Source organism: Atheta coriaria, unplaced genomic scaffold (assembly GCF_025399875.1).
Source record: "Atheta coriaria isolate IRGN ID8LTWV9N9 unplaced genomic scaffold, Caltech_Dcor_3.1 hic_scaffold_1_pilon, whole genome shotgun sequence".
In the NCBI taxonomy this organism is placed as follows: domain Eukaryota; kingdom Metazoa; phylum Arthropoda; class Insecta; order Coleoptera; family Staphylinidae; genus Dalotia; species Dalotia coriaria.
Genome location: NW_027045443.1, coordinates 4,285,219 through 4,312,650, shown reverse-complemented (window position 1 = coordinate 4,312,650; position 27,432 = coordinate 4,285,219). Strand labels below are relative to the sequence as shown.

The following is a 27,432-nucleotide window of genomic DNA, read 5'->3' as shown; positions in this document are numbered from 1 at the left end:
CGACCGTAAACAATGATCATTTCGGTGTGGCCCATCGACTTTTTCCGGCCGAACAATAGATAAGTAAATATTTGATCTGAAGGCTATTAAATAATTCAGCACGCCGGCGGCCGGCCGACGCTCGAAATTATAGGATACCTGAAGATAGGGTTGCGCGCCGGCCGCATTTCAACCCTCTCTCGCGCCCCGGCAAACATCTGTAACAGGCACCACCAGGCGGCCTCCTCTCTCTCCTCATTGTTACACAACCGCATTTAATATTTACATTTGGCGAGCCCAATTGATGGTGGCTGACGAAAAGCAGTGCGTGCTTTTCCGCCACGCCGCTGGGTGGTCGTTAGCGGGCGCGGTTTGACAAGCACCGTAACATTTCGATTTCAATTGTCGGAGTCGCCGGGAAATTGAGTATTTAACAAAGCATTCGCCACAGGAGCGCGCATGTGCGGCAAAAAGCACGCGACGCGGATATAATATGCTAAAATAACAATAACGCATGGCAGGCACGCCAGGCGGAGAAAAAAGAATCCACGCCGTACGCGCCGCAATGCGCACTGCAAAAGGTATGAAAGGAACAACGAGAGACGAACAGCGCACACAACACACAACAAGCCCAGGCTAAACGTTTCTGTGCGAAGAAACAAACACAGCCAGCCAGCAGAGTGCGGAGTGGAAAGCCCGTGAAGTGTATCGTAAAGTAAAGTAGCTTACGGCGAGCGCAGAAACATTGAAACCTCCTTCTGAGAATCAGCCGAAGGGATTTCGAAAATTCAACATTTATTTTTATCTCGTACCTACACAACGCATACGGTGGATGTTTGTTTCGGTAGCAGCCAGTAGCTAAATTGGTTCGGGGAACATTACAAAATTACAAAAAAGCCACAAAGAATAGGCAATACCTAATGAAAGAAACGAGCAGCTTTTTTATAATTAATTGCGTGCTCTAATATGGAGCGGGTGCCGCGTCCCGAGCGTTTCTCGTTATTCTTTCGAGCAATAAGTGAATAAATAAATATAAGTGGCCGGCAATAAGTGAATAAATGTGCAGGTGCTGCGGGATCCCAAGCAATCCCCTTCGGGTGTTTCGGTTTTTTTCTTGTTACCTCACCTTGGCGGCACGGCACATTTGTTTCCCCCACGTTCGCCCGTCGACAGTCATTCAAACACGCATAATGTGTTCGTTTGTAGAGCTCAATACTAAACGGCGAGGAAAATTTGTTTCGCCGCAACACGCCGTACACGAAACTTCATTCGCAATGCGAACGCGCAATCTCGTTTTCCCTTTCGCGTGTTCGCGAAATTGTACCGCGACAAATGCGACTCGCTGCGACTGGATATGGCGAGCCTTCATCTCGGGCTTGATGGCTTATGGCCGTTTGTGGCGTGTCGCTTTTGCCTTATCGGCCGCGACGGAAAAGTCGCGCGCGCGAGAGAAAAAAGCCGAACTCGAATGAATTGGAACGGCGAACGCAATTTGCTTTTTCCGCGCGCGCGCGCGCGACGCTTTAATGCACGATCAATTTCGCTTAATGAATTGATAAGGATTTCAAGAAGCACAAATCACATGCGAGCAGCGCACATAGAAAAACTAATAATGCGGCATAGTTTTCTCGGAGTGAATTTCAACACGAGTGGGTAAACATAAACAAGCAAATATTTAATTTAACAAACTGCCATCATTTCAGGCTTCACGAGCGGCTGGCCGCGCAATGTAAATAAATTTACCGGCTGTTGCCGCAAGCAAAGAATCGCGTTTTGTTCGCGCTACAATCGCGAATTCATCCCCGAAATAAATTAACAAAAACAAAGCGCGCGCGCGCACGAATGGCCGATGCAAATATGACAGGCTCGCACGTGAAATCTGTTGTTTCCGCGTCCGCGTTCGCGTTTTATTTATTCATCGCATTGTTTGCCGGCCTGCTGCGCCACACTTCATGAAAACGAAAATATTTTCGCGTTGATAATTAAAATAATTTCTGTAAAAAGCAGCACAAAATAAACGCTGCACAGGTATTTAATTAATGGAGACAACATCTTACGCACGTGATAAATTATGCGTCAAACGGCCGATGGTGTAATTTCATTAAGACGAGATTGATTAATTATTAGCGAGTGAAAAACGAAACACAACAGGAGTTTATAAGCTCGGTGACATTATTTCGCTAATCGCGCGAGATGCAGGTTGCGAATGAAATCGAGCTAATCAAGCAAAGTGGCTCGTAAATATTTGAATTTAATTCCGCGCCGCGATGCAAAACAAATGCAGCCGCGTTAGCGAAAACGCAGTTCATTATGATTCGATCAATATTTTGATTGCCCAATCCCGGCGAAATGAAAATAAAAAAACCAACACACACCGTGCGCGCACGCACAAAAACGCGAAGCGCCACTCAATTAGCAAACATAAATATCCGAATAAACGAAACACGCATAAACCCGAAATCAGTTATTTGCACGATACATTAGAACAATCGAATAAAGCCGAAATAATTTAATTAAATCTCGGCGCGCGCGCGCGTTTAATAAAATTATGTATGCACGCACTCGAAACAATAAATAAACGAGCGTGTAGGCAGGCATAAATTACGAATTTAATGAAAAAATCACCGGCGGGAACACACGCGTGTAATAAAATCGCAATAAAATCGTTTCCGGCGCGCGCAAACCAAATCGCACGCGTTTAGAGTTGCAAATCACCTAATAGCACACACATGCCAACACAACATTTCTGAACGCTGTGTGTGTTATGTTTTGCGCTCTAATCATATTTTATTTTGTTGTGACCGTTCGCGCTGCACACACAGGTGCAGTGCAGTGTAGAATAATGTAAGCCGCGCGCATTTTATGCCGCCTCTTAAATCAACATCAAAGTCGAGACGGCGAGCGCGGTAATAAAACGTGGCCGTAATTAATTTCTATTAATTTTCGAAATGGTTTGTAATTGACACATGCGTTATGAAATTGCCACCAGCCGCACACGTGGATATCGTCGCGATGCATGTGTTCCTCAGCGGTGTGCAGGCAAAAATGGCGGTGTGCACGTTTTGTCATCCGACACCGCGTCCGTTTGTTGATACGGCCGTGTGTCGTTTATTTACGATTACACGCGCCGACTTGGTGCGCCCACGTGCCATTGTTTTCTTGGCGCATGTAGCACAAATTATGCGTGGATTTATTACGCGTGCGTAACTGCCGGCATTGGACATCTTAATTTGTCGTTAATTCGCGGATTAAGTCGATTATAACGTGCGCCCGTGTTAAATCCAAAACGGTGGAAACCGTGCTGATGGACGATTGACGCGCGTTAATTGTGCGTGAAGCTTGAAATCAAGATAACCGAAACACGAACGGGGCGCGCATACGAATTTTCCCATGCAATGCGTTTATCACACGAGGTAAACCTCCAAACGAATTCGCGCAAAAATATCAAATCGACACACGAATTAGAACACGAGACTTTACCGCGAATACACAACACAACACGTGCAGCAACACAACATCGGAGAGAGCTTTAATGTAATTTTATAGTTGCAGAGCGTTTGTTACTCGGAGCTTTGTTGTACTGTAATTGCGCGCGCGATTGTAATTCGAATTGTAATTGAAAGAAGCTGGAACCAGAGCCGGCGAACACACGCCGCGTTCTTGAAACTCTCGGCTTGTTTCCGATGCACATACACGAAATTACGCCGAAAGAAAGCGAACCCGAAAAAGATTGTGTAATACGCGGAGTGATTTAACACCACCTCGATTTTCTCCTGCGCTACAAGAAAAAAAAGCAAGGATGACTTCACAAAACTGACAATAACATGCATGAATTGATCGCGGGCACTGGCATGCATTCACCGCGCAAAGCGGCAATCAATTAGCCGCGAATTAATCCCAACTTGCGGTGGTGCTTGATGAAAAGATGAATGGCGCAGAGAAAATCCGAGCATCCGAGAGCGAGGTTTTTTCGGGCGCCGCGTGTGAATTTATTTGTGTTGGTGCGCGTGTGTGTGTGTGTGTTGAAGTTGTTACTTCAATAAACTTCCAGCAAGCGCGAATCTAGGCCACAATAGTCTCGTCGCCGCTAATGTAAATGTTAACGTTACGCGAGGACCATAATGGCCCGTAATTTATTGCCAATACCAATAAGAATTTCCACATAGTAAATAAACTGGACGCGAGAGCGTTTATGATGATCATTTTTTTTTTTTCGTTTTTGTTGAAAATCAATGCACGTGCCCGCGGCCGCGTTCTTTTTGCGCTCATTTCCATGCGTGTTTATTCAGAGTACATGTGTAGTGATGTAGTGTTGTTTGCATTAAACAAATAACGATTGTGATTTGTGATATCCAGCGTGACAGATTGATTGGATAATATTTCGTCAATATTTATACACGTGGTGGCGTAATCATTGCCGCAGCCTGCTGATTTTCGGCAACGGATTGTTGAAGATTGCAACAAAGTGTAAACAAACAAACATATGTTCAGTGGCGTTTTGGGAGAGCAGCACCAGGTTGTTGGTGCGCGAGCGGCGCTACCTGGGTGGGTTTTGCCCGACGGTCGCGGAGTTAACGGTACGCACGGCGGAGCCACCGGGGGCCACCACTCGGTGCGTGCGCGCGGCGGGCGCGGGCCGCGGGGGGCGCGCGTGTACGACGGTTGACTAACCTCCAGGTCCTCGTAGGAGCGAAATCCGTATATGGCGAAGCCGTCGATGATGTCCTCCTCGGCGAGCGGATCCTTGCTCTTCTTGCGGCGGATGGGCGGGCGCGGCGTCTTCTCGCGCACCGGCGACTCGTCCTCCTCGTTGCTGTCCGCATTCTTCGTCTTGTCCCTTTGGGCCTGCATGCGTTGGGCCCGTTTTCTCCGCCGGTTCCGCTGCTTCACCTCGGCGTCCATGGCGCTGCGCGGGCCAGCTTTCACCTCTTTATCATCACATACATGCCGCGTCGCGGTGCACCACTAACGGAGGCGGGGGAGTCTTGCGCAGCCGGGGGCCAGCAACACTCGTCGTCGTCGGCGGCGGCCGCCGCGGTGCGCGTTCCTACGGCGTTCCGGCTGGCGGCCTCGGCTGCTCGCTGCTGGGCGCACGACGTACACAGACTGGCTGCGGGCGCGTCGGAGCGCCAACGTGCGCGACGAAAAACTCTCGCGGCGGCGGCGACGCGTTCATGGAACGCGCGGTGCACTCGCGGCCAGCCCGAAACGATGCTGCGAAAATTCGTCGCGTTTCTATTTACAAGTCGCAAGCCGAAGACACGGGCCGCACACACACACAGAGTCAATACAATGTAAAATGTCGCGGTGCGCGCAACGCCCCTGACGGATCGACGCCTAACTAGGCGACGTTCATTGTTGCCAACATCGGCGCGTCGTATTCCACTGCGGCAATTCCTTTGTTCTCGGCTGCCAGGTGGGGGCCGCCGGTGTGCGCCAGCGCGGCGCGCCACACGCGCGCCATCCCGGTCGGTGCGGCGAAAGACGCGAACGTCCGCTGCGGCTGCCGTGGCGCCGCTCAACCGCTCAACTCGCTTCAACGAGTTCAACTTCATTCAACTTCCTATAATTCCCGTCTTGCCAAACTCCCGGACTTCCCTGAGAACCAGACCACTTTGACATCCTGAAGGTAAAACAAACCATAGAATGAATATATATGACAGATTTATAATAAAAATATATGCAAAATTAAGAATTGATGATTTTCTGTTTGTGGCATTGGTTGCGTATCAAAGGTTCTTGAATCTGGCAGATGTTGAAAATCGGCCCTTTCATGGCTACCATTCGTCTTTTTTCCCGCTCTACAACACCTTTTCCGTTTTCATTATACACTGCACCCTCTTATATAGTTTCTTTGACAGGCAAACGTCACAAAATGTTATTTACGTTACGAAAATCTTCATGCTTCAAAAATTTGTACAATAAATTGAATAAAACTGTGCGATTGATTTGAAATAAATTCTGAGATCATATAGATAATGGATCAGCCACAGCAAGAACCATAATTCAAACAAAATTTGCAAATATTGAACAATTAAACAGAAAAACCTGATTAAAAACTACAAAAACATAAAAAATACAAGATTTTACATCAAATTATTGTTTTTCTTAAAGTTTTTTGACAGATTTTTCTTGTTTTTAATCTAAAAAAGTTTAAAACTACAAAATATGAATAAAACAATGTTTGTAGTTAATACTGACATTTAAAAGTGTAATATACGTCTTAAAACATCTCCAAAATTATTTAATACTCAAAATTATGATTTTTAGCAAGATTTCTTCAAGAAATGAAGTTTTTAAACTTGTACGCCATCAAGAATCTGTACATTTTGCTTTACAAAACCACAACATCAGATGTTTACTCGTCTAGCGCAATTAAATCATTAATACCCGCTGACTGGCGCAAAAAGTTCGAAAACATTCCATCGCCCACAGCAATTTGATGATCGGCGTGATTTCGACCGTGTCAACTGTTGATTTGCATCCGTAATTCACACCATAGCTCCCAGCGACAACGTAGCAACATAATTGATTAAAATAATTAGTTGCTTTATCAGCGTGCGCTGTAGCATCGGACACATCTTCCAATTCGGGTGCGACACATCATCGCCAACGTCTCAACCATTAGAATCGAAGTTGCAATTCAAGTTCTACTCAACTTTCGTAAAGATTAGACGTGATTCTGGTCAACAATGGCTTTCGCAGTGGGTGTGATTAACTTCCTGCTAACATTCTCTTGTTTTTGTGGCTTGGCATTATCCATCTATGCTTATACAGTGGAATTGCAAGCTTCGGTGAATGAAAACTATGAAGCCATGTGTGATATTAGTGAGCATATGAGTTGTTCAAAAGTCTTCACCTCTCAGTAAGTATTATTACTTTTGTTGATTGATTTATGCTTATTTATTGCAATTTTTATTCAGATATGGCAAAGGTTTTGGTTTCATTGGGAAGTTACTTGGTGAAAAGTCTCCTTTGAATGTTCCAAACAGTTTGGTTGGTATTATGGCCTACAGTCTGCTTGCCACACTAGGTATGTCAATAATTACTGATTTAATTGATGTGTTATTTCATTTTATGTAAATTTTTAGCTCAGTCGAACTCACTTTTCATCACCAAAATGAGTTATGTGTTGGTACTGGTGTCAAACCTGTTCTCACTCTACTTTGCCTACATTCTCTACTTTGTTCTCTATGATTTCTGCGTGGTCTGCGTATCGACATATGTCGTGAACTTCCTCAACATGTGTCTTACATTGTTGAAACTCAAGAAATTGGATAAGGCAGCCAAGGTGGACAGCAAGAAGAAGCGTAAATAGACGCTGAAATTGGCGTAAATATGTTTTTTGTTATTGGTTGATTTTTTATTTTTATATTGTTATTAATTTTTCTTCAATCAGCTGCGGCCAAAAATAGATATAGCTTCATTTACACTGAAAATACTTTAAAATGAATGTGATTTATTCTAAGTTGTAGACATTTACTATAGGCAACCGAACATACACCAGTCAACAAGTATATTTCAGGAAAGAAAAGGCCTTAAAATTTATATAATAATGTCGAACAGCTCTTAGTTAGCTCTTTGGAATGCATTTTGTTAGTATGTTTATATTGTGATTGTAAACTACAGCCAAAAATAGATGTAACTGCATTTAAATTATGAATCACTAAAATAAATGAATGTCTGAATTATTTTCAAAGTTGTAGAGATTGACTATAGGCAACCACGCATACACCATCCGTCTAATATCTTTCAACAAAACCAAAATTTTTAACTACTAAATTAACTACACACGTGTAATGCATCATAATTCTATCATTTCTAGATATTTACACGTTAAACTTTCTCTGTAGGCACATAATAGTTTAAACGTGCGCATGCGCAACTCATAATTAACATGATTCCTTTACCACCGAGCATGTATAAATGAACCTAATCGAGTATACAATATCCATAACGTGGCTGTGTTATACACCGCGCGCCGTGTGTGCAGAAACGAAACCGATGTAGCAATAAAACCGTATTCAATTAACTCGAAAGATTATCGAGGCTTTTATCGGCCGCTCGAGATGCATAAAGATTGCGCCGCATTACACTGGCGCTGAAAGGTGTGTTCTCGGCCGGCTGAAACGCGTTTTATGTGGGTTTTTGTGCGAGCGCACCGCGGCGTTGATTAGAAAATCCCGAATGCATTATGCGCGCGCCAACTCGCAATCGCGCGCGAGCGAAAATAAAATATCGGAAGAAAATTGATTTTGAAAGGCTTTCACCGCGCGCGGTATTGTCAGGGAAGTCAGGCGCAGTTTAAAAACTTAATTTCCGCTCGAATTGAGACTCACATCAGTCAGCAGACAACTTTATCAAGTTAATAACTTTTTCAATAAGTAACTTGATTTATTAAACAAACTATGAATCAGATTCATGAAAAAAAATAATTTTAAGATATAAAAAATGCTAATAATGCATTTTAACGTCATTTTTACTTTTTACGCTCTTTTAGTTATATTTTTGCATCAAAAAGTAGTTTATTTGCTTTTCCTGAGTCAAAAATACCTGAATACTAAAATTTATCAAAATTGCTTGAGTAGTTTTTGCTGGAAAGCGTCACAAACATACAAACAAACTCAAAAACTATCGATTTCTACGGGAATTTGAACGAATTTACTTTCTGAACTAATTTTACAACACAAAGAATGAAAATCCTATCAATCATACAATTTGCATATGCATTTCGATCCAGATTTGAATTCGGAATTTGCATTCGCATGTGCGCCCGAGGTAATTATTAATTGTCGTCGCAATCAATGGGAACCGCGCGTCGTAACGACTTTGAGACAGCAGCGCAAGTGTGTGACGCAACTAATCTGGAATCCGAAGAAGTAGGTGTTCGCTCAGCGCGCACATAACAACATAAATCCAACAACAATTCCTATCCACGTTATGGACACACAACAATACAACAATTACACACATTGCAATCAATCGAGTTTGGAATACACATGGATTTATTTCCGGTAATTGCATCAAAACACACCTTCGATCGATTCAGGAAAATACGCAGTGCAAAAAGTGTGGTACAAAGAAAACATTCTTCGTTGATATGCAGAATGTGAAGCTGACAATCGAATGTGTACCTACTAGACAAGGTGATCGAGCCAGCCCACCACTTTCCTATCCGCACAAATCAAACGAAACGCAGTAATAATAAAAGCGGGCAGTGAAAATTTGCAAACAGGTCGTTCAGAAAATTTACAGAAAAAATGTTTGCGTTATTGAGCCACGCCAATGTTTTATGTTTGCACAATGACATAACACGCACCGGATTGAAAGAAGTTTCAAGTTTTGAGAAAACTTTGTTATGACACTGATTATCATGTGGTATTAGTTGTGTGGTTGAAGTATGTATGAGTTTGGTGTGTTTTTGGTCGTCTCGCCGATCGGGCTGGCCGGGCTGGTGGCATTCAGTGGGCTGACATCACCTGTCTCAATATCATCGAGGCGCGCGTCGCGACCGCCGACTTCATTCGCGAACTCGCCGCCTCGCCGCGCGTTCAAATCCTTCCCATTCACGTAACGTCCGTCGGCGCGCTTGTTTTGCTCGCTGGTACGCGGCGCACGCAGAGCAATACCTGTCGCGCACGTGTGCGCGAAAAATCGATTTTCGCGGCCGATATCATCGCGCAATTATCGATTTTCCCATCTGTGCCATTGTGGATACATCAATTCATCATCGATACACTCAGAAACAACTTTTGTAAGTAATATAAATTCAAAAAAACTTAAAAAATTTTTTAACTTTTCCTACAACGGATGTTTTTATCGATGCTTAAACAATTGCTGGTATTTTATATGTGTGTGTTTTTATTATTGACAAGTCGCAAACTGGAAGGATGACAAAACCAGTCCGTCAAATGACTCATCGCGGTTACATCTCTGCTGTAACCTTTTTAAAAATCACTCAAAACTCGCAGGAATCGAAAGATATTATGCAAAAATCAGCGTCTTGGACGAAAGTGTGTTTAATTAAGTGAATGCGCGCGCTCGGAATTGATTTATTGCGCGCAATTATTATTTCTAACTTTATTGTTCCGCGTCGAAGTGGACCACCGATCTCCGGGCGCGCGCGTTTGTCTGTCTCTAATCGTACGCATTGTTTATTGCCTTTTTATTGAATCACGTCCACGCTTATCGCGCTCATTAAAAATGCGTTTCTCCGGACGGCCGTGCAGCCGAACGATTATAACCGCCGACATTTTTTAACACGCAACTAAGCGCACGATTTATCTGCGAATTGCATCACATCGCAGCTCTCAGCCACTCCGAAGATAGAAGAAAAATGTTTCTTCGGCTGCGGTGTTGTTACTGCGCTTGGGAATCTGTATCGATCGTTCGAACCTGCCTTGCACACTCGTAACTTGCAGGTTACGAGCATTAATCATTCAGATTTTTTTCGTTATGCGTGCGATTTCTTTCACGATCGCAAAATCGTCAATTACAAGTCTTCATGCATGCTACACACGTTCGGCTACGATGATACATGTACCAAGTTTGTGAGCAATTCGTAGAAAATATATTTTAGTGATTCATTTAAACCAAAATCAATATTCCAATCAATATACTGCGTGATTACTATTGTTGAATCGTTAGATACGGTTTTATTCTATTGTAGTACTTTCAGAACGCGCGTTGAATTTCACACGTTGTGGCTTTAGTAAAAAGTAAAACTTAAAATTAAAATACGCTAAATTAACATGCAAACAAATACTCGCGATGATTCATTGCGTTTCATACGCTGATTTTACTCGAAGTCTTATTTAACCGTGTTTTCCTCATTGTTTCTTCGAAATATGACTGCGAGAACGGATTTCTCATACTTCGCCAAACGGATTCACTTTTTTTTCTATTGAAAAGGCAAACAATTATTACTCGTATTATTTTATGTTAATTTAAAGTCCAATAGTAACATACAACTAAAAAAATGATTAAAAATAAAACGATTAATTTCACATGAAAATTTTTTAGTTTAATGTTCATGTAGAGAATAAATATCAAAATTCCTTCAACTTTAGTTGATTGTTACTACGATACTTGAGGTTAAACTATTCTTGTCTTACCGAGAATGGTACTAATGGCAAACGCAGGCAACAAAGTAATAAAAGCTTAATAAAATTACTCAAAATATGCATGGGCTCGGTGCGCCGCGCAAAATTTGCGTGTGTGAAACGTTTCTCGCAACGTGGATTTTTTCATGTTCGAAATTTATCTATTCGTTTCGAATGCGATTCAATTGCGTATTATATTACATCGTACAATCGCAGCTGAGTGCTGCTGATATTATCGATGGGAAAATACTTCCATTGAACAAATTGTCATTGCCTTCGGTGTTGAAAACTACGTTTTCTACGCTTTCGAAAAACAAAAACACCTCTTCAGACGCACATAAAACATGCTCAAATTTATCGCCGATTCACTTCGCGGATGATTTCCAATCGTGTCTTCCGCGCTGAACTTTTGTTCTTTAACCTCGCGACATGCATCGCGACGTGTGCGCGAGTATGATCAATGGCAGCAGCCCAATGGCTGGCATTTTCCGAATTCGTTGATATCACTTTCGTTCGCATCATTATCATCCTAATGACATGAATCAAGCAATCGTGTCGCATCCTCGACACACGCTCGTACATAAATCAATTGACATTCGCCACACACTGGGACACCTTTGATGCCAGCGAGAGAAGATTCTCTCGCGGCGAGGCGAGCGAGACTTTCTAAATCCGAAGATTCTCAGGTAACACGTGTACCTATGCAACGCGACAAAATTAAGCAACAAGTGAGAAATCTTGCGAAATTCACAAATATTATTCATGATATTGCGTTCTAGTTATTGATTCGTTCGATTTTGATCGACGAGATGAAAACAGCGTCGGGCGTCACCTTGTCGACTCTTCCTTATTCGGCATCCTGAATTGAGTCAAGGTCGCTCAAGGAGAGCCGCACGTAACACGTGAGCACGAATGGATTATGAATACATAATCAAATGTGATATTGTCATCAGCCGGACGAAATTCGCCAGATGGTCAAGCCAAACGTGTGATTGCACAAGTTGCGCACACGTCTCCGGAATTATCGCAGCCGAATTACCGAATTACAATCGCGTCCTTTACGACTACTCGTGAGACTTTTACGCCGGCGTCAAGTACGTTTTACGTTTTGGGGCATTGTTTCACTAACCTTAAAGGTTCCCGGGAACAATTCATGCTAATTCATCATTAATTAGAGAATACGCGGATAATAAGCGCCATTGAAACGAGAATGAAATTATTAAAATGCCCGCGCGCTAATTGTGCGCTATAAAAAGATTTAAGCGAACAAATTGCTGCGTTTTTCGGACGCGAATTGTGCGCGCACGTAACTAACTCATTCATTAAGTCGCGCCCGATACGAGCATTATTAGTCAGAGAACCTTGATGCGCGTTTACTCAAGTTACCTGTTTGGTACGCGCCGATTTGACGGCTTATTATGTTAAATAATTAGTCATGACATGATTCCGTTCGCCGCGTGCTTCTCCAGCGAATGAAAAAAAAAAAAACAAGCAAAAACTTTTTGCTCAATTTTCGTGTGTTTTGTCACGCTCAATTATTTCCGATTTATTGCTAATCACACCAATCATTCAAACAGCGTGTAATTTCGTATTTACTTTGGTAATTCCAAAGTTTACCCAATCAATATCCGCTGTTGAAAAAAATTCTTAAGTAAAACTTTAAAAAACGAAGACATTTTGTAAATTGACATACACGTACACGTATGAAATATTGTATGAAATATTAAAAGGTTAATGTTGGGTATTTAATGTTGAAATAATTGTCATCAGGTCTTCGGGCCAGGCGAAGAGATGCAATTACGGCGACTATGACAACACAAGCATGACAATAATAACAGTGGTTCTAGACGACGATTACGCGCGCAATTATTTATGCTTCTCGTGTGCGTCGAGAGCACACTCTTCGTACGTGTCGTACGAAATGTTAATCTCAAGCGTTTGTTTTATTTCCAGATGTCGACAGCGAAGGGCGACAATCTTGATTTAAGCCACGGATTTTCGAGGATTACGAAATAATTTCGAGGATTGTGAGAGATTTATGCGGCAGGCATGACTGAAGTTGCTAGTCTTATTCCCGCCGATCATAAGCTGACGACTGTCAGGCGATATGAGGCTGGACCACCTGTTGAAACCGTAAGAATTTTTTTCTTCTTATAAATTCAGCCAACAATGCATACGAAACGCGTAAAAACGAAAAATTTACATTTTTATATTCATTGTGGATGTTTAACATAGGCAACCAACTATACACGCAACCACAACTCTGTATAAAATTACTTTTAGGTTTTTTTAACTAAAAATTATAAATACAACGTAAATATTGTACTAATTAAAATTGTTCATGCTTCATTGAACATTTTATTAATGTTTTAATTAAATAATTAATATCAGTGGACCGTCGCACGATTCATTTGGTTGAATTCGTGTCTTTCGTAGTTTAATCGACGTTCATGTAGGTGTAATTAAGAAATCGGCTCAATTGGCGTGACGTCCTTGACTAAACTGTTTCGAATATTGTCTCGTCGCCATTGTAATTTCGAGACACACAAACAAAACGCGCTGTGTAAATATTTCTAGGTAGGTATCGGCGATAGATTTACAAGGTTTAAAATGCAATTACAGGCGCAATTAATAGAAAATAACTAATCATAATAATTGATGTTGTACACACACACAGCATACCTTTAAATGTCTTCGGTATTCAGCGCCATGTGCGTCGTGCGAGTGTAAATTACGATGAATTTATTTAATGACCAATTCGTGTAGCGTTCAAAGAGAATAATTAATTAATTGGTTCATTAGGAGCGCGGTAATGGGTAAAAAATTGTAAACATTTACGAGTTTGACTTCTGCGCAAAAAACAATACACAATTAGAATCGTTGTAGCCGGAATGTCGCAATGTCGAAGATTTCACGTGCGTGTCGCGCACGTTTGCAAATTCAATTCGTTGCTGGCTGGCGGCGGCGTGCACTTGCATTGTGGCCGGGAATTTAGCGAAGCTGCTTTTGCAACAGTTCGGACCGCGGCGCGCGCTCACGTAACATTACATATCGCGCGGTTGTTTATTGTTTATTCTCGTTTATTACAGCGGCGCGGCGCGCGTACTTCTCACGGTACACTTCGGCACATGCATGTAGGTAATATAATGCACCTCGAGCGGTTATCTCTAATGTAGAAATGTGCATTGCAAAGTTCAACATTGAACGCAAATGCGAATATTAAAGAAAAATTGTGCCGAACGCACTGGAAACCGAAAGTTCGCATTCCGCGAATATTTGCGCCAATCAAAGTGTTTTAATTTTAAATACGCGCAGGTACTTGGCGTGTACACAAAGGCATTGATTGTGCTTTGTTGAGTGCGTTTGGATCTTTGACATAAATCACGTACACGAGCGACGAAACGTTTTCCAACATCATCGCGCATTGTTATTGCGCTCGTCTATTACAGCCGATGATGTAACGTTACGGCCGACACTTTTCTCTTCGTTTGTCTTCCATCGTGCGCCTATTAGGATTACAGTACCACGGCGCGCGCATTAGTCAACCACGCGATAAACGTTTTCTCTAACGAATAATGTGAAGTACCAGCATTGTCTCGCTGTTTCACCTGTTCGGTATTCGGTGGTGGTGTGTTTGTGTTATCTGATTCCGCTGCGGGCCGCGCGTTTCCTCATACCTGCTGTGTGTGAGTTGGTGCTGCGATTGTTGCGAATTCACAAATTAACACCCCGAGACTCGGAGTCGGAGTCGCTGCGCGGTCCGGCTTGAGCAACGCGAGATGGACGCAATAGAGCAAACGCCGTTAGACAGCCCAGAGACCTACAGGCACATTGCGCTCACCTACATTTTCAATTTTACTTTCATACGCGATCCGGCGGCGCGCGCGGCCGCACTGCAGCCCAAAGCGCTGAAGCCGCACTTGTCGAAGACGCGCGTTTGCTTTATTTATTGCCGTGCCAGTGCGACATTTCGGTTTTCTTTTCATTCACGTTTCCATCGCGCACGACGAATCGACATCGGAAAGTGCGTGTTGTGTGATCTTCTTAAATAATAACAGTGACAACAATAAAAACTTGTGGCGTAACTTTACCAGTAAACTAAAAAATAAAAAATAAACGTTTATTTTGTTTAAAAATTGTATAAAATCGTTTGATATTGCGTAAGCTTTGATTGAAATCAATAAGCAAATACATAAAGTTGCATCACTTGCATCGTTTTTCATACACACCGCATATAATAAACAATCCGCGATTGAATCGATACCGATCGACTCGTTTTGTTCGGCCACTCGATTTGAGCATTGTCGCAATTGCACCGCTTGCGATTATTACGATTGCGCGGCGCCGTTTTATTGGTTTTGCTACGCGCATGTGAATCAATGAAATTCTAGTTGTAAATAAACGGTGAATGTAATTGTTCGCAAAAGAAACCGCTCCGAAGGCGATTAAAACGCATGATCTTTGTGCAAACTTACGTAAAACCACATTCAACTCACTTGCTGAAGTAAGATGATTTGATTTCAAAGGTAATAAAGTTTAATCATGTCCGAAATAATTACGGAGTAAATCAATCAACGTTTTCCCGAGCGTAATTAATGAGATAGCAATGAAATCAAAATTTCATTTCGCCTGATTGATCCGGCGAGGCGATTGCATTGACCACCATCGGTCTGATTTATCGCGATCGTGAGCTGCGTACTGATCAGTTGGACACGTCGGCCGCATGCGAATTGATGTGATTAATTAACATGAAGCGAAACGCGCAAATTCGCAATGAGTTATTACACGCGCTGCCTACGCGCTGCTAATTAAACACACGCCAGCCACACGCACTCGACTTTAGTTAGACTCGCCTGTGAACGGAAGCGGAAGTGTGTAGACTTCGATTTCGAATATTAATTAATGAATGATTGATATGTCAATACAAAATTTAATCACACGTAGACGATTGATATTCGTATTGAAAGTAAGTAGTACAAATGATGGTTAAATGGCATTCTTCGGTTGCAATTTGATTGCGATTGTGAACGCCCGTCACGACAACAATCGCGAGAATCAACAATATCAATAACAATCAAGGATTGTTGCGCTCGCTTCGCGCAAAATGGCAATTACGCTCGTCGACATTAAACGCAACCTGCCAGCGCAACCGAGCCTCTAGCGCATTGATAAGCACGCCGGCGATTTATCTATCTGCCGCCGTATACCGTACGCAAAGTGCATTTGCTACGCGCTATAAATGTTATAAATAATTACGCAACAGGTTAATTATTTCGCGACGTGTGTGCGCTGCCATTTATTTCACGCCGGAGTTCGCGTTCTGCGTATTTCGCTGTTTGTTATTCAACCAGCACAGCGATATTTCTGTACTAGACACGTATTTGTATACTGTGTAAGGACTTGCCGTGTCTCGTCTATTGTGCCTTTGTGTTCACAACTGGCCAGAGCGGTGTCCTATTGTGGCTCGCACGGAGCGACTGAAGAACAAACAGCCGAATACGCAAGAGGTGCTAACTCGCGAATAAACCAACTTTTTTCAGCGCCAAACTCAACAACGTTAATAAAATATATGGTGACCCAGGAGAAACAAAGAAACGTATTTTAAAAATTGGATAAAACTGATTTAATTGTTGTGATTTCCCATACGAGGAACTTGAAACTCCGGAAGCGAAAAGCCGCGCGCGCATTTCGTGTGCAATGTTGGATGGTTGTCATTTTGCTATTATCGGACCTTCACGGTCCATTTCGTCCACGTACGTCCACGAGGCGACGCGTGACCTTTGTATCGTATGTCCACATTAAACCGTTGTTTTGCACGCAGATTCAATCAGGCGACACCTTCGCGACTACCAAAGAAGGTAAGAGTTTTCTATCAGCACTCACACATGCTCATAATCACCTAACACTCGGTTAAGATAATCAGTTCAAGTCCAAGTGGCAATTAACGATTAATTTACCATTAAGTTATAACTACCTATAAACATATAACTTTATTTAAAGTTTATTTCAATGCACTGACTATAGGCAACACAAAACACAGGAATACCTGCAGGCGGTAATACCTGCAATTCAACACTTTCTACTATAACTTCAACTTAGAAGATGTTAGATTCTGACTCTCGTATCCGACCTGCTTGCATAAACATTTAATGGCACATCCTTTCACCATAACAAGCCTCGTATGATTATGATGCTAATTTAATCATCGATTTCCGTATTCGCAGAGGAATGGGTGAGCAAGAAGAAGACCGAGGTGGTCAACACCAAACAAATCGAGACTAGAGTTAAGCGACAAGTGGTCCTCGAAGATGGGAAGGTCGTGGAGGACTCAGGTCCGCAGGTCACCACCAATACCACCGAGGATAGTGAAACCCAGGAACACCATCAAACAGAAGTAAGCAAAAACTGCTTAAATTTCCTCCCAAAGTATAGAAATTTACTATTTTTTAAATTTACTTTTAGTTAAAGAAGTTGGGAGAAGATGACGACCTGTACAAGATCACAGAAGGCAAAGATGCAGTGGACGGCGGCAAGTGGGTCGCGGTGGCAAACCCTGACGGAGTGGTACGCGAAGTAAAGGAGCGACGCGTTATTTCCAGGGAGGAGACCGAAGAAGTCAAGGAAACCGAAGATGTGCAACACCTTGGCGACATCACTGATGAGGTCAGTATACCATCAAATCTAGTCAGCCGTAAATACAACTGACAGGGTGTACCTTCAATTTGTGTCAAATCGACTTGTCATACAAACGTTCTATTACCCATCAGTGTATAAAATTAAACAGAGAAAATTCGGAAAATGGCGGAATACGTTCGCGACACCATTTTTATCCTCAAAGTCTTTGAACTGGTATGAGATTTTCATGGTAATCCTTAAAAATTGCTCCCATGATCATTTTAGAGTATATTGGTCATGATTTGGTTAGTTGGGGCCGCGATAATTCAATCAGGCGTGTTTTGTTGCTGGTATTGGGGCCTGGTGATGCTCCTGGCCGGGTTATGGACGCCTACATACCTCACCGGCATTATGATCTGGTACCACTCAAACAAGGACTACATCCCATCGTTAATTTTCAACGCATTGCTAACCATGCTTTCTGGGGTGTCTTTGATTGTGGGCTCCTTGGGGTACTTCGTCTATCCACATGGTATAGTCGTCAAAGAAATCACCTATGGTTTGGAGACGATACACTGTGGCATTGGGTCCTTTTTATTCGCTGCGTCTACAGTGGCTTTGGCAATGTGGTTTTTCGCGGATGCCATGTACACCTTATACTACTACCTCACTCTGGAGGAGGAAGAAGACCGCAATGAGAAATAATGCTCTATATGATTATGCAATAATTGAAAATTTCGCGTGAAGATTCGCGAGTAAAATTTATACTTGAGTAAAATTTTCCAGTGCTTTGTGGGAGGATTTCTTCATGATGGAATAGTTGTAATCAGGCAATTATTCACGTGGTGTTGGCAAAATTTCGCAAGACGCGTCGTGCCTTTATTGTCCATTGTGCCCGCGCCGGAGAGATGCGCGATGCAAACGAGCGTCAGTATTATTTAACATCCAATCAGTTCGTTCAGCTCATCGCCGTAAATCGCGACCGCACGGCGGAGAAGCGCGCGCGCGCGCGCCAAGCGAAAACACGTCCGCCGTGATTTACTAATGTAATAAATTATACGATTTTGTAAATCACGACGCGGCATTAAACGATCCGTACGTTCGGCGCACTTGATTGTTGTTGTCTTATGCACACCCTTCATGAAATCGACCTTTCTCTACGCCCGGTGAATTTATGCACGTTGCGCAACGGCGCGCGATTCTAAGCCGGTGTGGTCCCGAACAATAAAACACCGAATAGTCATGCATGCTCAAAACCATCTCTCCACAATCAATGCCTAATTGCACGAAAAACTTCAAATTTCAATCATTAACCAGTCGTAGTTTCTAGTGCGTTTCACTTGCCAAAAACTAGAAGCTTAATAAACAATTCGGACAGGCAATGTGCAATTAAATAGCCATTAAAATAATCGCGCGAAAAGTAAAACTCTCAAAGTGGGCGCGTTAGAATTAGAACTCGTTCTGGTATAGCGAAATTAATTTGGTCAGAAATTTCACTTTGCGTCGACGTCGAATGGCGATGCCGCGGCGCGATTGTGGCCGTCGTCGTGAAATGAAAACAAACGAAACAAAAAACCGTCTGCCGACGGTCTGCAATTATGAGCTCTTCTACTGCAACATTAACTACTAATTCGACTCGGACTTATTGCGAGCGCTGAGACGCTGGTACTGGAACCAAACGCCGCGCGCTGAATTGGTGGTTGCGCGCCGCAACTCGCTGCTGGGATGCAAAGAAGTTATTAAAAAGTATAATTACTCGCGTAATTTATGTGCTTCGGAAAGAAGCAGCTTTCAATCTTCTCTCCATTTGTTCTTGCTTGCATTATTACGCGCGCTCGGATGGCAAAGTTGAATCAAACATAAACAAAACATGGCGCATTTGATCGATCTACAAAATTTACGAGCTGTGATTTATAGTCGCTTTTTATCGAATGGCTTTCTTAACGCGCTGGTTAATTAAGCGTTATTAATCGGCTATTAAACGCGCACGCAATTTGCCAAAACAAGTGCTCAAAATAATTAAGTATGTAGGAATAAATAAGACAAAAACCAGAATGCAAAGCTCGCTGTTAACATGTGTAACATGTGAGAGGATGCGGGATGCGCGCGGCCCGGAGGAGTGAAATAATTGACTAACAAATAAGAACGAAGAATGACGAATAGAAGCAGCAGCAGCAGCCGAGGACGTGGACACGGACGCGTCCTCGACGTGTGTCTAGCGTCTAGTTTTGAGGCTTGAATTACGATGCGCGCGTCCCGAGCGAGAGCAAATAAATAAAGGAGCGTTATTTGCAGATGGAGGATACGAAGGCATCCAGTGTTGGATTTGAGTCGGAAAAGTTCGTTGTTTCTCGCTGATGGCAATGAACACACTTGCACACTGCGAGTACAAGTGTGTCGGTTAGATTTGCGCGTGTTTAATCGTCAGATACGTTGCTGGGCGCTCGGAGGAAAGCGAAACGAGCGCAGATACGGCGTCCGAGTACCGAGAAGAGCGCGGTTATTACATGAGGCGTCCGCGTGTACGAACCGGCCTGCCCGGCGAAAGAAGCGCAGCGCGAGAGAAAGAAGAGAAAAAAGGCGCGCTTGCATGGTGGGACTGGCTGGGACCCGGTCGGACCGGAGGAACGGAGCGCGCCGCGGCCCGCAGGTTCTTCGCCGACCGCGCTCGCGAAGACACTGCTCCGTGATCCGACGAACCTCCGGCCTGCCGAAGACAACGCCGGTGAAGCTGTCCAGTGTGTGCGCGCGGACAAAAGAAAGGGGCAGAAGCGCTAGCAACGCAAGAAGGTCGCCGGACCTCGTGTGCCTCTCAAGGACTCTACAGCTGGTACGCAAAAGACAAACAATTCGAAGACTTTGACTTTGACTTGACGGACGGTGCCGCGTCAGTTGTGTCCCTTCGTTCAGGGCGCGCGGTCGGAAAGTGAAAAGCTCACTCGAGTGCAGTGAGTTCATCCTTGGATTTACTGCGACTGCGGCGTCAAGTGCAAATTTGTTCATCGACTTTGTGTCAAGTGCAAAGCCAATTAAATCGAGTGAACGACCGAATTAACATTATACTAATCAAGTACGCATACTAATAAGGTAAATTTATGAATGTTTTTCGGTTGAAAAATTTGCGCATTTTGAAATTTCCATTGAAATTGCTGCCTAATCACGAATGCTGTTCTATTAATCGGTTGGAATGGTCGCGAGCGCTCGTAAAAGACAACTTTTCCTGGTAGAAATACTTGGAATGCTTTTGACGTTTATTTCGTTCAACAATTCAGTCAATAGCTAAAGATAAACTGGTTCTTTGCCAATAAACTGGTTCATTTTATGATTTATCAGCCGATGTGGCCTGAAACGGAAAATGCAATCACCAGATACCTACAATTGTGGATTATTTAACAGTCAAATCGTAATGCATGCAAATATTTAATGTTTTTCTTACTCAAAAACGAGAATTTCTATGAATGATTGAATTAATAACCTATTCCAATATTTGCACGCTTGTGAAATTCACGTCGCGTCGTTTGTTCGCTAATTATGCTTTAATTACATCCAGGCTGAAGTCAATTAGGATCAATTAAAACGCGAAAAAACGGTATCGCTTTGCATGATTTATCGCAGCGGCCGGGACATCCGCTCGCGTTGTTTTCGTTCGAAATTAAATTACAACATTAACATGCTTGAACTCGACTACTTTCGGAGGATCCACACACCGCGGCAGCGCCATTGTTCCACTTGTAATCGAGGCGCGCATCCGCGAAACAAACACGCCGAACAAAATCGCGGATGATTATTAATCATATCGTGGCATGTACGTAAAAGTGTGAGGATCGTGGCGCGCGTAGAAGAATGGAAGAGAAGTGGCGGAGCGCGACGCGTTCGTAAATAAACGAAAAATAATAAGTTCTATCTGTGTCAGTGTGGCGCGCAAGGTTACACACTTTTTTCTTCTCAAGCAGAGAAGAGGAGAAGAGTTCCACGGGCGCGAGAGGTTGAGATTGTCTCTTTAACGCGTTATTTATTATAGTTTGCTGTCGATGTTCACAAGTTATGACGGGTGAAATGTGAGAGAAGTTTTGGAGGCGCACGGTCATAGGTCAAGCCAAAAATCTATAGATTTTTATCCGTTTTTCTTTACCTAACTTAGATCTGTTTTCATTTTTTTCGTTATGAAGAAATTTGAATTACAAATTCAATTCGCCGAGCGTAAAATCGCGCTCGTAATGTGCTTTCATTGCATTAGCGCGCAAACACAATTATCATACTCATACGCTTTTAATAAATGATAAAAACGTAACGCAGACATTGTTAACACTTTGTAACGCGCGTCGGATTGTTAGCAAAATGCTTCGTCCTGCTCCATGCACGTGAGTAATTAAAAGCGCGATGAAGAACACTGAGAATGCTCGAATGCTAATCGTCGTAATTACACTTATTATATCTATTTGTTTGGCGCGGCCCGTATTGTTGATATGCCGTGCGCGTTAATTTTTTTCTTCTTCGTCATTTTTTCGTTTCGTGTTTTACAAGACGCGCGAGGCGCACAAATAATGCAAGAAGATGCCGATCGCAATTACGATTACGATGCTCGTTTTGTGGCCGCGATTATAATTATACCTGCGTCGTGTGTTAAACTCACGCGCGGCCTATCGGCGCGATCAAATGTCGAGAAAATTACCCACATTACGTAATTCAATTCATATTTCAGATTTTTAAGTGAAGCTAAACGCTCCTTAGACAAATTGATATGCGCTGAATTTGGGAGTTTTGTTTGCAAAAGCCTTGAATTGGTTTTGAAATTATTAAATATTTGTTTGTTTTATACACTCGTACTGGAGGTTTAAGAGGTTTGTGAATAATTGTGCCGTTGATGTTAGAGCACAACTTACCGCCGGGAGCCAAAAACTTTCTTCGTTTCTGTCACGATCGCCCGCAGCACTACGAAATAAAACCGAACATGGCAAAACCCAAACACAAAATATCCATGCATTCAATTCTAGTCAATAGTCTAAATACGTATTAATTTCTTCAGCGCGCTGTTAAAGTTGAATCTCTATATTAAACAAACTTTGCCGTAAATACCTACTCGAAGCTGTAAAATATTGTTATGGCTGGTATAGTGCAGGCAATAGCATTCGCTATTAATAAGTGCGTTGATTAACGACTCTTTGCAAATGCACGTACCTCAACAACGCTCGCAAAGCTCAAGTTTCTAAATATCCGCTCCGTTCGGAGCATGTAAAGTGAAACTATATATGTGCGCGAGTCGTATACGCCGCTTGTTTTGTTTATGGAATGTTGAACATTAATGTGGCGTGCGTTGTGTTGTTGCAGGACTTCCTAGCGGCGGTGAACTCGGGTCGCAAAGACGTCCGCTCGGTGCTTCGCGCGCGCGAAGCCGGCAAGACGTTAGTGTCGACCGGGCCGCGGCTGATCCGCGACACGAACAAATCCAACAAGGTTACCGATACGGAGGAGACGCGTGAGTTGAGCTCGGTGCAGGCGGACGGGAAGATCATCACCGAAACGCAGCGGACCACCGAGCACGAGGAGTTGGATGATCGGGAACTGCCCAAAACCAGCGAGGATATCAATTCGCACAAGGAGAGTTCCCAAAGGTACCCGGTATCAATCAATTCAGTTACTTAGGTTACGAAAATTATGATTTTTCTGTTTTAGATACTTCAAAGCAAGAGAACAGGAAGAAGTTGATTACTATGCGGACGGTGTAAAGATCGGTCACGAAATGCGCTTCAAAGGCGAGACCACCGAAGGAGAAAGGCGAGGTGATGGACTGGACGACACTGATTGGGACTCCCTTTCAGCGAGAGCCCGCCGCAGGACCAACCAGAGACAGTACCAGATGCATCGCTATCGCTTAGATGCAGCCCCCGGCACCAGTCTCTTAGAACGCAAAGACGCTCTCACCCGCAGACCGCTAGATTTCGATGCTGAGGAAGAAACCCGTAAGGTGGAAACCTCCAAGTGGTTGGAAAACCACTTCGGCAGTGAAAGCCGCTCTTCTAAAGACTCATTTGTAGATGAAGATGAGAAAGAACCGCCGGCAACCTCATTCTTCAATGTCACCATCAAGTCTTCCCCGAAGAACGAACCGGCCGTTGTCAATCCACCGCACCATCATCAAACCCACCAACAGGTCACGCATTCAAACCGGCAGCAACAAAGCGGGTACTTTAAAGGGATCAGCGAATGGTCTGAGAGGAGACAACAGGAAGAGAGAAGATCTCCTGTTCATTACAAGACAAAAAGCTCTCCTGTGCAAGATTATAGACATTTCTCGGCGTCCCCGACGATGAACCGATCGCCAGGGTCACCCATCTCACCGCGGTCACCAAGTCATCAGATTATTGATTCTACTCCAGTGCCTCCTCAGAGGCAACGGAGACAGAGGACTTCACAAGAGAGCAGGTACGATAGTGGGTACCGCACGCCGACAAAATTAGATAAAGAGGAACCGGAGGAACCTCCGCCGGATTACTCACCTCCAACACCTCCACCCATTCAAGGAGAGAAGAAGATCCAGAAGACCCGCTTCGCAGAGACGAGTTCCAGCCATTCCAGGGAGACACCTGTGCCAACAAAACAAAAAAGTGGGAATATTATTGGTACGTTTACAAATCACAAATTTTAATATACATATTAATGTTTTTTTTTATTCCTAACAACATTCACAGGTCAGTCGATACGTAAACTAGTAGGCAAGATACGTTCAGCGAGCGCGGAGCGCAAGGCCAAGCAACGCGCGAAACAACGCAGTCCCAGCCCATCCTACCAGCCAGGACATCAAATCGACAGGGATATTACAGGAACACCACATAGTATGGACAAACCTGTGCAGCGGTACTACCTGGGAGAGGACCCATTCGCGGGGAGTATCTACGGAAGGGAGAATAAGTACGATGGGGTGAAACCAGCGCGCACATCAAGACGACAAGGTCGTGACTCCGGACGGATCGAGTATGAAGAAAGGTAGGACCCGCTTGATAATTACATTAGCCGAATTTGCCAGCCGCACGCAACTAAAACCGGCTGCTATCTCATAACATTGACAACATTTTACATTTTACTAGTTAGACTAATGAATTAACCATGCTCATTGAGAGGACCACGAAACAAGTTAAATCCTCTACGTTGCTTATACGCTTATTAAATCGAGACCATTAACGAATTGAACATATAGAATAATTTTGTAATGTTTAGCATACATTTTAGTTGAGATAGGATGAAAATTCGTTTTCACATTTTTCTCTCCTCTTTACTTTAAATCGAGGATATTTTAGTGTTAGACCGACAACTAAATTGTAAAAATTTGTAATAATTGGCAAAATTAATGAATAAATGTGAAAATTTACAAATCTTGCGTTTCTTTTGACGATTCAGTGCAGTCTGTAACCGAAACTGGGTATGTATTATAATCTGAATTAATTTCTGCACATAATGCAGTTTTTGCAACGATATTTGCAAGGAGCACTTTGTTTAACTGTTTGGAGCATTAGAATACAGCGCACTGTAAATTTCACCTGCATGCTGGTCTTGTGCATGGATGTATAGTAGAATGTATCGTGGTTGTGGGTTATAATATTGCTGCCAAATTTGGCAGGACTCATTTCCATGTTGACTTGTTTTGCGACGTCTAGCTCTGCATGATTGGCACCTCGAATCCGAATCGGATAGTAACCTTGTTACCTTATTCTCGGGCGAATTCCATCGTAAACCCACATTTTTTCCCGACATTGTCAAGTGTTTGTTTTTTCACATGCCGACTGGTTTTCATGGCTAATTGGCGAAACCAGCCGCACGAATTTGGCGCGTGGGCAGGCGGCGAACGCCGCGCGCCATTGAGTGACGTACCGATCGCCAAATAAGTCCCGAGTCACTTTCAACGCTCGCACGCCTTATTCACCTTCCTCCCGACGGGTTACGCGCTCGACATTCAAGAGCACCCACCATCCGCACAATGCGACGCGAGCGCGTAATAAATGACCACGCATCGCGTGTGTGTCGCCGCGTGTGTACCACCGCTCCCCCCAGAGATTATTAATTTCGCCAATGCCAATTTCAGATCGGCGATCAACTCTCTTGGGCGATTCAGTAAGTCGACGCCGCGCCTGCAGACCGCCACGACGCACGAACGCTTCTCGCAGACGCTGCCCAGGCATTCCACGAGCAAACACGAGACTCCGACGCGTCTGGAGCGCAACGAGCACAGCAACAGTACCATCAACGTGTCGATCATCAACAAGCACCAGCAGGGTCAGCCCAGCCCGCCGAAACCACAACGCACTTTCAAGACCAATCTAGCAAGGAGTAAGAGTTTCCAGACGGCCGGTATGTACAAGTCCAACCCGCACCTCAGTAGGATCAACGATATGCAGCCAGGATTGAGTGGACTCACAAGTCCTGGACTCATCTCCAGTCTAAGTCGGAGTCAACGAGATCTCCTCAGCCATCAGGACACCTCTTTGGGATCTAGATACTACGAAACTACCACAAGCACAGGGAATGGTTTCGGAGATGATTTCAGCAAGAAGTACACCACCAGGGAGTATTATATGACCCCGACCACCCATGAGGATACAGATGCTGCCGCCAGCAACTTCAAGACCACGTCGATTCTCAAGAGCACCTCCAAGTACGGCGGTGATATTTACGAGCCGCCCACGCGGCTGCGTGACACTCAGTACGCGACCACATCTGCACCAAGTGCAGGGGCAGCTGGTAACACTGTCATCCGCCGAGGAAGCGTCAGTAGTGACTTCTCGGAGACTTACCATACAACCACGAAGAACGACGACCCTCATAGACCTTCGATTACTAACACCACGCAGAATATTTCACGTAAAACTCTGCCGTCCAAAGATGGCCGCGCGTTGCAGACCATCGAGTCCACTGAGACTCACTCGGTGACCAGGAGTCATTATAAGGGTGAACCCACGACTAGAACTTACTATGATGGCGAGTCGGGGCAGAGATACGGCAGTGTCAGCCCTGTGGTGATCGAAGTTAAGCACTACAACAACAGACGTTGAAACTTTATCGCAGAGAGTAAAAAATCGGGGTCTACAAGATGGCTCCGCAAGGACTGCGTAACTGCCCACACGTATTCAATTTGCCATGGAACTCGAAGTTTTTCACTTTTATATTTATGTTTAACCGCGTTATTTACATTAATTTATCTAAATATTAACCAGCGTCGTTTACTTATACGAGTTTAGGAAGGTAGACGATTCGGCAGTGCTCATGTTAGATGTATTCTTTACGAAATAAGGTTATTCAGATGCAAGCTAATGTTTTAACTCGAATTCTGTACGTTGTAATTGTTCTAATACGTATTAATAAATTATTGTCGATAAAAGTTGCTTACTTGTTACTGGTACACGGATGGTTGCCTCATTGTTGCACAAATACTTTTTAATTTAACAAATTCGTTCAGCAACGGCACGCCATTACTAGATTCTAACTGATTGTGTGAAAAATAAACTGTTTTTTTGTTTTGATCTGCGTTGTCGCTAGCGTCCCTCTGTAAACGCACGAGTTTGAAATCGGAACTAGTCAAAAGTGTTACTGGGCACGCATGCGTATTTTATCGGTTGCTATGGTAACAACGGAACACCGGAAGTAAAATAATTGCGCTAGTAATTCAAATTTACGCCGATTGGATTTCAATAATAATATAATAAATAACGTGCAATTTCAAGGTTGCCAACCGGTGTAAAAGTTC

General features: G+C 43.6%; 4 protein-coding genes across 10 annotated transcripts in view; 3 read left to right on the top strand and 1 right to left on the bottom strand.

Annotated features, from left to right (window-relative positions):
- LOC135803305 (autism susceptibility gene 2 protein-like) overlaps positions 1–5,326 on the bottom strand; it is a 42,884-nt gene extending 37,558 nt beyond the window's left edge. For 3 of the 5 annotated variants that reach the window (XM_065316931.1, XM_065317077.1, XM_065317223.1), the window contains exon 1: positions 4,651–5,326. In XM_065316931.1, the coding sequence (XP_065173003.1) occupies positions 4,651–4,881 (231 nt within the window). In that variant the 5' untranslated portion in view covers positions 4,882–5,326. The remainder of the gene's footprint in view (positions 1–4,650) is intronic. The other 2 variants (XM_065317001.1, XM_065317155.1) reach the window with 1 other exon arrangement.
- A 990-nt stretch (positions 5,327–6,316) lies between these two features.
- On the top strand, positions 6,317–7,670 carry Vkor (Vitamin-K epoxide reductase). Its single transcript, XM_065317440.1, has 3 exons — positions 6,317–6,844; positions 6,903–7,012; positions 7,071–7,670. Exons 1-3 carry the CDS (start codon positions 6,672–6,674, stop codon positions 7,295–7,297), a joined length of 510 nt encoding a protein of 169 aa, XP_065173512.1. The 5' UTR covers positions 6,317–6,671; the 3' UTR covers positions 7,298–7,670.
- A 1,824-nt stretch (positions 7,671–9,494) lies between these two features.
- On the top strand, positions 9,495–27,066 carry chas (chascon). 3 transcript variants are annotated; one of them, XM_065299068.1, is made up of 9 exons: positions 9,495–9,733; positions 13,035–13,214; positions 16,903–16,939; positions 17,306–17,475; positions 17,544–17,744; positions 23,025–23,308; positions 23,370–24,316; positions 24,386–24,680; positions 25,774–27,066. In XM_065299068.1, the coding sequence occupies exons 2-9, from the start codon at positions 13,131–13,133 to the stop codon at positions 26,738–26,740; spliced, it is 2,985 nt and encodes a 994-aa protein (XP_065155140.1). In that variant the 5' UTR covers positions 9,495–9,733; positions 13,035–13,130; the 3' UTR covers positions 26,741–27,066. The 3 variants fall into 3 exon arrangements, with proteins under 3 accessions (XP_065155140.1, XP_065155218.1, XP_065174271.1); XM_065299146.1 differs by lacking the exons at positions 9,495–9,733; positions 13,035–13,214 and having other exon boundaries at positions 15,690–16,939; positions 23,370–23,656; positions 23,732–24,316; XM_065318199.1 differs by lacking the exons at positions 9,495–9,733; positions 13,035–13,214 and having other exon boundaries at positions 15,690–16,939.
- LOC135789488 (uncharacterized) lies at positions 17,778–18,805 on the top strand. Its single transcript, XM_065299372.1, has 2 exons — positions 17,778–17,930; positions 17,982–18,805. Exons 1-2 carry the CDS (start codon positions 17,880–17,882, stop codon positions 18,399–18,401), a joined length of 471 nt encoding a protein of 156 aa, XP_065155444.1. The 5' UTR covers positions 17,778–17,879; the 3' UTR covers positions 18,402–18,805.
- Positions 27,067–27,432: the final 366 nt, after the last annotated feature.

Coding starts and splice junctions, on each gene's coding strand:
- Vkor (XM_065317440.1), top strand. CDS start 6,672: ATGGCTTTCGCAGTGGGTGTGATTAACTTCCTGCTAACATTCTCTTGT. Junction 6,845..6,902: donor TCAAAAGTCTTCACCTCTCA/GTAAGTATTATT, acceptor ATTTTTATTCAG/ATATGGCAAAGGTTTTGGTT. Junction 7,013..7,070: donor CAGTCTGCTTGCCACACTAG/GTATGTCAATAA, acceptor GTAAATTTTTAG/CTCAGTCGAACTCACTTTTC.
- chas (XM_065318199.1), top strand. CDS start 16,786: ATGGTTGTCATTTTGCTATTATCGGACCTTCACGGTCCATTTCGTCCA. Junction 17,476..17,543: donor AGGAACACCATCAAACAGAA/GTAAGCAAAAAC, acceptor ATTTACTTTTAG/TTAAAGAAGTTGGGAGAAGA. Junction 24,317..24,385: donor AAAAAGTGGGAATATTATTG/GTACGTTTACAA, acceptor CAACATTCACAG/GTCAGTCGATACGTAAACTA.
- LOC135789488 (XM_065299372.1), top strand. CDS start 17,880: ATGGCGGAATACGTTCGCGACACCATTTTTATCCTCAAAGTCTTTGAA. Junction 17,931..17,981: donor TCCTCAAAGTCTTTGAACTG/GTATGAGATTTT, acceptor TGATCATTTTAG/AGTATATTGGTCATGATTTG.